Source organism: Oncorhynchus keta, chromosome 10 (genome assembly GCF_023373465.1).
Source record: "Oncorhynchus keta strain PuntledgeMale-10-30-2019 chromosome 10, Oket_V2, whole genome shotgun sequence".
NCBI lineage: Eukaryota > Metazoa > Chordata > Actinopteri > Salmoniformes > Salmonidae > Oncorhynchus > Oncorhynchus keta.
The window spans coordinates 69,842,566-69,852,565 of NC_068430.1; the positions used below are offsets into that span (position 1 = coordinate 69,842,566).

At 47.5% G+C, this 10,000-nt stretch overlaps 1 protein-coding gene across 6 annotated transcripts in view; it reads right to left on the reverse strand.

The window, feature by feature from the left end:
• The window catches only part of sh3pxd2aa (SH3 and PX domains 2Aa), a 128,726-nt gene that overhangs the window by 40,409 nt on the left and 78,317 nt on the right, over window positions 1-10,000 (reverse strand). For 3 of the 6 annotated variants that reach the window (XM_052527785.1, XM_052527784.1, XM_052527782.1), the window contains one exon: window positions 903-1,031. In XM_052527785.1, the coding sequence (XP_052383745.1) occupies window positions 903-1,031 (129 nt within the window). Of the gene's footprint in view, window positions 1-902; window positions 1,591-9,670; window positions 9,716-10,000 lie in introns of those variants that run through there. The other 3 variants (XM_052527781.1, XM_052527783.1, XM_052527780.1) reach the window with 3 other exon arrangements.

The following is a 10,000-nucleotide window of genomic DNA, read 5'->3' on the forward strand; positions in this document are numbered from 1 at the left end:
CTCAAAGATGTGCTAAAGACGCTGTGAGTAAACACCTCACACACACACACACACCAATATGAAAGGAAAGGAAGGAAGATGTGTGTGGATGTATCAATCACTGCCAAAGGGTTTTCTGCTGTTGGTAGACTGTTAGGCCGTTGTGGTTGTTAATCTTGACTTGCGCAAGCTGTCAATGTCTTGTTACCATGGCAAGTTAGAATCCAGCTCCAGTCTTGCTGTGGTTCAACAACTCAACTGCCATGTCCTTGGTTTTTGATAACATTGTGAAGTACAATGAAATTGGAGGAAAACACAAGGGTGACAATAGTACACGCCGTCAGTTATACCAAGGCTCCCAAATAACAACTGCCTCCCTGGCTCTTTCTCCTCTCAAAACTTTGCGCGTCGACCTTTGCCTTTCCAAGATGGTACTCGTAACACATCTCACTCTCCACTAAAGTAAAGTGGACTGTTAATTATAAGTCTACATTCCTGATGCACAAGGCAACAGATTGGGCAACACAGCCAAACGCTGCTACATGCACGCGCACAAACACACACACACCAGCCTGCTGACCAAACGGCAAGCCTCCAGGTTTAGCCACGCCCCAGTTAGAAGACAGAGAGAACGCTTAAGGGAGAGACGGAGGTAGAGAGGGAGGAAGGGGATAAAAGGGGGGAATCTTGAGAACAAAGAGGGGCAGAGGGAAGGAGACAGAACACGGAGTGACACCATGTGAGGAAAGGAGGAACGAGGTGCTGACTGTGCATCAGTTGGTTTGTGCGTGTGTATGTGTGTGTGTGTGCGTGTGTATGTGTGTGTGTGTTTGTGTGTGTGTGTATGTGTCTGTTTGTGAGAGAGAAAGATAAGTCAAATACAACACATAGCAGCACATACAGCGTGTAAACACACTACTCACCGCTCTCGCTCTTCTCGATCACGTCCACCGTCTCCCCAGCCTGCAGGCTGATCTCAGAGTTCTCCTGCCTCTCGTAGTTGGCCACCACCACGTACTGCTCCAGCACCATAGGGTCCGAGCTGTCAATGCCTGCACGGGAGGACGGGAAGAAACACGCCGTCAGCCAGCTCCCAGTCCCCACTATGGCACCCCTACCCCGTGGTGGGCGCAAGCGCCCGCCGCCACCGCGCGCCCGGTGACGGTACGCCGCCATAGGCCGAATCCGCGCCGTTACTCCTCCCCAGCCACTCAGAACGCTCGCTCAGGATATTATCGCTGCATTTTATTCCCAAACGTCTGGCCATATAGCGGAACCTTCCCCCGGCCCACACCAACGGACCAGGAAGCATTTGAAAGAAGTCAAAATGAAAAAAGGAGGGATGAAATAAAGAGAGAGAAAAACGTGTTCTTCATTACGGGGCCTCCATGATCAAAACAAACGTCCGAAAGAGAGACGAAGGGAAGAGAGGATAAAAGAAAGAGAAAAGGAGGAGAGGACAGGGAGAACTGCTGAACGGTTGGAGTTGGAGACAGACTCCAGTCGGGACTGGAAGAATAGAAAAGGTTTTCCTCTGGAAAATCAGTAGTGTGGCTTGTTCTCTCTCTCTCTCCCCTCCTCTCTCTCTCTCTGTTTGGGAGCCTGCCGTTGGACGAGGAGCAGGGGGCTGTACCACGCCAATCAAGGCAGTCAGGCCTACAGGGCCTTAAATAGAAACATATGAGTGGGACGGGGGGGAGAGAGAGAGAGAGAGAGAGAGAGAGAGAGAGAGAGAGAGAGAGAGAGAGAGAGAGAGAGAGAGAGAGAGAGAGAGAGAGAGAGAGAGAGGGGTGGGGAGAAAACAAGAGTGCGGCATAACCCAAGTTGAAACGGTTTCTTCTTGTGTTTCACATAAACATAGGCCCAGCATCTGTCTTTCTCTCCTTTTCCCCCTCTCTCTTCTCTTCATTGTAGCTCCCAATGATAAACTCTTGAGTGCCAGCAATGACTTCATTTACAAAGTTCACGTGGTGTGTGTTTGATTTAAGTCACAAGCACTGTTTGTTGACGTTTATCTGCGAGGTGACATGATTGTACCAACGCTCTGGGAATTTTTCTTCACATTTTTACTCATTTCCTGCTCTCTAAAAGGCTCTACATGATTTCTCTTCGCCCTTACTCATAAATACAATGATGTCTTATCTAACCTGAGTCTGAGGAGTTTAAATATACATTCCATGTATTCCTAAATTGATATCACAGCACTCCAGTAAAGTTAATCACCCTCCACCACTAACTCTTTGTCTAGGATTCAGTAGACAAGGACTCGGTCCGTTGCCCAGTAAATAGCATCATGTCAACATGCGTGTCCCTTTTTGTGACATGTCTGTTGTTTACGTCGCTTTTCCAGGAGCAGTTGCAAACATCACGAGGAAAAACCCCAAAACACTGGCAGCCATCTTTGTTTTTCTCGGGGACCTAGCTAGGTCCAATGACCTCCACTTTCTGTGCGAACGAATGAGGAAAGCAAACATTGGACACACACACACACACACACACACACACACACACACACACACACACACACACACACACACACACACACACACACACACACACACACACTTGGGAGCAGAAGCAAAGTTAGTGAGGTTGGAGAAAAGGTCAACACAGAAGAACATACAGGAGGCAGATCATCCTAAAATGCACTACTGTGTGTGTGTTACTGTTGTGTGAAAGGGTAACAGTCATGCTATGTCTGCACAGCACCTGGCTAGTGGCTACCGCATGTAGATCTCGATTCTATCCTATTTGCATTATTTCCTATTCTACTCTAGTCCAATAATTATCTAAAAGAAAAATCCTTACAGATATGAGTGCATAACAAGTACTGTGAGTGGGGTAATGAAGACAGTGGCCCGTCAGCATAATTATACGCCCACCCAATAGCTGCGTCCATATGAATATGATTATACTGTATGATTGTTGCCAGCTATTGTATCATTCTAGCTAATGGAATTGGACCTGGAATATAGACCATGTCGGTGGTGAGGATCCTCTGCATTGACAGCATTGCCTGTGTATTTGCTATGGTTTGGTCCCAGATCTGTTCGTGTTGTCTTGTCATTGACATGCCACACCATAGACCGACTTGGCTGTACGGGCACAAACAGATCTGGGAGCAAGCCTTTGACAATGCTGTATGACAGCACATCTCATTTTCAAACCAACACCTTTTGGCTAAAGACTAATATGGCCCTTGGTCAAAAATAGCGCACTAAATAGGGACCAGGGTACAATTTGGGACTCAAACCTATCTGTGCTATAAAGCCTATTAAGATGTTTGGTGTTTTTAACAATTCAATGGGATTTAAAGACAGGTTATTTCCCAATCCTTTGACACAAGATGTCTGTCAAATGTTTGTCATTGAGAACATGGTGAAATTCAATTCCTGCGGTCAAATGAACAACAGCCAGCAAACCTAAGGATTATAAAATGAGCGCTGCAGCATCCCAACGCTGCGTCGTCGCAAGGAAGAGAGAAGGGATTAAGAAACGCAGAGTTGTAACGGTCAAAACTCAAGACGCTTCATTGGAATATAACACAGTTAAAGTCTCCCCACATGGGCCTATATAAACAAAGAGGCTCGCCAACAACACACGGTATCGCTATTAGTCTTCACTCCTCATGGATGATTCCCATGTCTGCGACTGCTTAATATGGTCAAATAAAGACAAAGGCTGAGTCTCAAATCTCTCTGATGGGCCTTATATTTCCTATCTCCTATCTCCTATTCCCTTACCCCCTCCCTCTACTCATGTTGTTTGAGAACGAGAAACTATTTTCCTTGCTCTTAACCCTTATGACAGCATAATATTACTCTGATTCCCTACAGTGAGTGCACTAATACTATATAGCCAAACCCTATGTGGGCTCGGGTCAAAGGTAGTGCACTATATAGGGCATAGGGTGTCATTTGAGATATGGCCAAAGCACATGCAGGCAAATGGACATATGTAAGGCGCTACAGGGTGCAAATGGGGTCAAACTTAGTTATAAAATAACACTGGATCAACCCTCCACATGCTGTAGGCTGCCTCTATGGATACGGTGGAGTGTTGTGTGCACAACCAGGAACCATCATGAATCATAACAGTTGCTTATATGTTGGTGTCAGTCTCATAATATCTCGGGCCATGGCCAGATCATTATTTCTTCAAAACTCACATTGACACTTTGAAAGTGCTAAAACAATTTTTTTTTTCTCTAAATGTTGCACCAATTGCGCCTAAGTTGACTGGGAGAACATTTGGGAAATGCTCTCCAGATGCTGGGGGATTCAGGCCCTTTCTATTCCTGTTAAAAGCTTGATGTGATGTGTTTATTTCTGGAGAAAAACACATTCATCGTTGAGATATTTATTTGCAGAACTGCAGACGTGTTCTCTCTTTTTCTCTCTCTCTATCTCTCTTTCTCTCTCTCTCTCTCTCTCTCTCTCTCTCTCGCTCTCTCTGTCTCTCTCTTTGTCTCTTGCTCTCTGTTTGTCTCTCTCTCTCTCTCTCTGTTTGTCTCTCTCCTCTCTCTCTGTTTCTCTCTCTCTCTCTCTCTCTCTCTCTCTCGCTCTCTCTGTCTCTCTCTTTGTCTCTTGCTCTCTGTTTGTCTCTCTCTCTCTCTCTCTGTTTGTCTCTCTCCTCTCTCTCTCTCTCTCTGTTTGTCTCTCTCCTCTCTGTTGGTCTCTCTCTCTCTGTTTGTCTCTCTCTCTCGCTCTCTCTGTTTGTCTCTCTCTCTCTCTTTCTGTTTGTCTCTCTGTTTGTCTCCATCTGTCTCTCTCTCTCTGTTTGTCTCTCTCTCTCTCTCTCTCTGTTGGTCTCTCTCTCTCTCTCTCTGTTTGTCTCTCTCTCTCTCTCTCTGTTGGTCTCTCTCTCTCTCTCTCTCTGTTTGTCTCTCTCTTTCTCACTCTGTTTGTCTCTCTCTCTCTCTGTTTGTCTCTCTCCTCCCTCTCTGTTTGTCTCTCTGTTGGTCTCTCTCTCTCTCTCTCTGTTTGTCTCTCTCTCTCACTCTGTCTCTCTCTCTCTCTGTTGGTCTCTCTCTCTTTCTGTTTTTCTCTCTCTCTCTCTCTCTCTTTGTCTCTCTCTGTCTCTCTCTCTCTCTCTGTCTCTCTGCTCTGTTGGTCTCTCTCTCTCTGTTTGTCTCTCTCTCTCACTCTGTTTGTCTCTCTCTCTTTTTCTCTCTCTCTTTCTCTCTCTCTCTCTCGCTTTCTCTCTCTCTCTTTGTCTCTCTCCTCTCTCTCTCTTTTGTCTCTTGCTCTCTGTTTGTCTCTCTCTCTCTCTCTCTCTCTCTGTTTGTCTCTCTCCTCTCTCTCTGTTTGTCTCTCTGTTGGTCTCTCTCTCTCGCTCTGTTTGTCTCTCTCTCTCTCACTCTGTTTGTCTCGCTCTCTCTCTCTGTTTGATAAAAACATTCCCTAACCAGAAACCGTGGATTGATGGCAGCATTCGCGTGAAACTGAAAGCGCAAACCACTGCTTTTAATCAGGGCAAGGTGTCTGGTAACATGACCGAATACAAACAGTGCAGCTATTCCCTCCGCAAGGCTATTAAACAAGCTAAGCGTCAGTACAGAGACAAAGTAGAATCTCAATTCAACGGCTCAGACACAAGAGGCATGTGGCAGGGTCTACAGTCAATCACGGACTACAAGAAGAAACCCAGACCAGTCACGGACCAGGATGTCTTGCTCCCAGGCAGACTAAATAACTTTTTTGCCCGCTTTGAGGACAATACAGTGCCACTGACACGGCCTGCAACGAAAACATGCGGTCTCTCCTTCACTGCAGCCGAGGTGAGTAAGACATTTAAACGTGTTAACCCTCGCAAGGCTGCAGGCCCAGACGGCATCCCCAGCCGCGCCCTCAGAGCATGCGCAGACCAGCTGGCCGGTGTGTTTACGGACATATTCAATCAATCCCTATACCAGTCTGCTGTTCCCACATGCTTCAAGAGGGCCACCATTGTTCCTGTTCCCAAGAAAGCTAAGGTAACTGAGCTAAACGACTACCGCCCCGTAGCACTCACTTCCGTCATCATGAAGTGCTTTGAGAGACTAGTCAAGGACCATATCACCTCCACCCTACCTGACACCCTAGACCAACTCCAATTTGCTTACCGCCCAAATAGGTCCAAAGACGATGCAATCTCAACCACACTGCACACTGCCCTAACCCACCTGGACAGGAGGAATACCTATGTGAGAATGCTGTTCATCGACTACAGCTCGGCATTCAACACCATAGTACCCTCCAAGCTCGTCATCAAGCTCGAGACCCTGGGTCTCGACCCCGCCCTGTGCAACTGGGTACTGCACTTCCTGACGGGCCGCCCCCATGTGATGAGGGTAGGCAACAACATCTCCTCCCCGCTGATCCTCAACACGGGGGCCCCACAAGGGTGCGTTCTGAGCCCTCTCCTGTACTCCCTGTTCACCCACGACTGCGTGGCCACGCACGCCTCCAACTCAATCATCAAGTTTGCGGACGACACAACAGTGGTAGGCTTGATTACCAACAACGACGAGACGGCCTACAGGGAGGAGGTGAGGGCCCTCGGAGTGTGGTGTCAGGAAAATAACCTCACACTCAACGTCAACAAAACTAAGGAGATGATTGTGGACTTGAGGGAACACCCCCCTATCCACATCGATGGAACAGTAGTGGAGAGGGTAGCAAGTTTTAAGTTCCTCGGCATACACATCACAGACAAACTGAATTGGTCCACTCACACTGACAGCGTCGTGAAGAAGGCGCAGCAGCGCCTCTTCAACCTCAGGAGGCTGAAGAAATTTGGCTTGTCACCAAAAGCACTCACAAACTTCTACAGATGCACAATCGAGAGCATCCTGGCGGGCTGTATCACCGCCTGGTACGGCAACTGCTCCGCCCTCAACCGTAGGGCTCTCCACAGGGTAGTGAGGTCTGCACAACGCATCACCGGGGCAAACTACCTGCCCTCCAGGACACCTACACCACCCGATGTTACAGGAAGGCCATAAAGATCATCAAGGACCACCCGAGCCACTGCCTGTTCACCCCGCTATCATCCAGAAGGCGAGGTCAGTACAGGTGCATCAAAGCTGGGACCGAGAGACTGAAAAACAGCTTCTATCTCAAGGCCATCAGACTGTTAAACAGCCACCACTAACATTGAGTGGCTGCTGCCAACACACTGACATTGACACTGACCCAACTCCAGCCACTTTAATAATGGGAATTGATGGGAAATTATGTAAATATATCACTAGCCACTTTAAACAATGCTACCTTATATAATGTTACTTACCCTACATTATTCATCTCATATGCATACGTATATACTGTACTCTATATCATCGACTGCATCCTTATGTAATACATGTATCACTAGCCACTTTAACTATGCCACTTTGTTTACTTTGTCTACATACTCATCTCATATGTATATACTTTACTCGATACCATCTACTGTATGCTGCCCTGTACCATCACTCATTCATATATCCTTATGTACATATTCTTTATCCCCTTACACTGTGTATAAGACAGTAGTTTTGGAATTGTTAGTTAGATTACTTGTTGGTTATCACTGCATTGTCGGAACTAGAAGCACAAGCATTTCGCTACGCTCGCATTAACATCTGCTAACCATGTGTATGTGACAAATAAAATTTGATTTGGATTTGATTTGTTTGTCTCTCTCGCTCTCTCTGTTTGTCTCGCTCTGTCTCGCTCTCTCTCTGTTTGTCTCTCTCCTCTCTCTCTGTTTGTCTCTCTCTCTCTCTGTTTGTCTCTCTCGCCCTGTTTGTTTCTCTCTCTCTCCCTCTGTCTCTCTCTCTCTCTGTTTGTCTCTCTCGCTCTCCCTGTTTGTCTCGCTCTGTCTCGCTCTCTCTCTGTTTGTCTCTCTCCTCTCTCTCTGTTTGTCTCTCTCTCTCTCACTCTGTCTCTCTCTCTCTCTGTTTGTCTCTCTCGCTCTCTCTGTTTGTCTCGCTCTCTCTCTGTTTGTCTCTCTCCTCTCTCTCTGTTTGCCTCTCTCTCTCTCACTCTGTCTCGCTCTCTCTCTGTTTGTCTCTCTCCTCTCTCTCTGTTTGTCCCTCTCTCTCTCACTCTGTTTGTCCCTCTCTCTCTCACTCTGTCTCGCTCTCTCTCTGTTTGTCTCTCTCCTCTCTCTCTGTTTGTCCCTCTCTCTCTCACTCTGTCTCGCTCTCTCTCTGTTTGTCCCTCTCTCTCTCACTCTGTCTCGCTCTCTCTCTCTGTTTGTCTCTCTCCTCTCTCTCTGTTTGTCCCTCTCTCTCTCACTCTGTCTCGCTCTCTCTCTGTTTGTCCCTCTCTCACTCTGTCTCGCTCTCTCTCTGTTTGTCTCTCTCCTCTCTCTCTGTTTGTCCCTCTCTCTCTCACTCTGTCTCGCTCTCTCTCTGTTTGTCCCTCTCTCTCTCACTCTGTCTCGCTCTCTCTCTCTGTTTGTCTCTCTCCTCTCTCTCTGTTTGTCCCTCTCTCACTCTGTCTCGCTCTCTCTCTGTTTGTCTCTCTCCTCTCTCTCTGTTTGTCCCTCTCTCTCTCACTCTGTCTCGCTCTCTCTCTGTTTGTCCCTCTCTCTCTCACTCTGTCTCGCTCTCTCTCTGTTTGTCTCTCTCCTCTCTCTCTGTTTGTCCCTCTCTCTCTCACTCTGTCTCGCTCTCTCTCTGTTTGTCCCTCTCTCTCTCACTCTGTCTCGCTCTCTCTCTGTTTGTCTCTCTCCTCTCTCTCTGTTTGTCCCTCTCTCTCTCACTCTGTCTCGCTCTCTCTCTGTTTGTCTCTCTCCCCTCTCTCTGTTTGTCTCTCTCTCTCTCTCACTCTGTCTCGCTCTCTCTCTGTTTGTCTCTCTCCTCTCTCTCTGTCTCTCTCTCTCTCTCTCTCTCTGTTTGTCTCTCTCTGTCTCTCTCTCGCCCTGTTTGTTTCTCTCTCTCTCCTCTCTCTCTGTCTCTCTCTCTCTCACTCTGTCTCTCTCTCTCTCTGTTTGTCCCTCTCTCTCTCACTCTGTCTCGCTCTCACCCTGTTTGTTTCTCTCTCTCTCCCCTCTCTGTCTCTCTCTCTCTCATTGTCGTTAATTTACCACCATGATCTTAGACCCACATGTTGAACTCAAGCATAAAAAACAGACTCCTGGTTTAAAATGTACTGTATAACACACTGTGGCCAGGCAGCTACAGTCGGCAAGGTGTTCGGCAAGGTGTTCGGCAAGGTGTTTAAAGTGCATTGAATGTTTGACAGCCATCCAGTCAGGCAGGTCCATAGGGATGCAGAGATTAAAGTCAGTAAAGTAACACAGAACGTGAACGGTTGATCTTGAGCAGATGGGTAAGGAAATAAACAGAAACCAGTGACAGTCAGTGAATGCACGCGAAGCAAAAGAAGTGAACCCCCCAAAAAAAAATGGACAAACATGGAAAAGCCGATGGGCATGTGGTTATAGAAAGCATAGCCACCACAACACACACACCAGCGTTGCGACAAACACACAGGCACAAGCGTATGCACCCCACCCCCACACCACAGGAGGCTGCTGAAGGGAGGACAGCTCTTCATAATGTCTGGGAACGGAGCAAATGGAAGGGCATCGAACACATGGAAGTGTTTGATGTGTTTGATACCATTCCACTGATTCCTCTCCCGGCATTACCACGAGCCCCGTTCTCCCCAATCAAGCTCCCACCAGCCTCCTGTGCCACGCACACAAGTAGGACTACCTGAGGCCTCTTTCCTTGGACTGTCGGTAAAGCCGTACATCCACACTGTAGGCCCGAGGAAGAGGAGAAGAAAGGGAGGAAGAGAGGAAAAGGGGATGTTATTCAGTCCATGGTGCTCAGCACACAAACATCTCATCAACATCATATTGTTCCTGTTATTCCCTCCTGATTACAAACAGCAGGAACTGAACAGTCTCTACAGCGCGAACCAAACATAATATCTTTGCCCTGGTAGAGAGCACTGATTCACATCAAAACACAGTGTTTTGCAGAAAGTACTTCAATCCATCCTCATGTGGTTGTGATACACTGCATATGACCATCACAGAA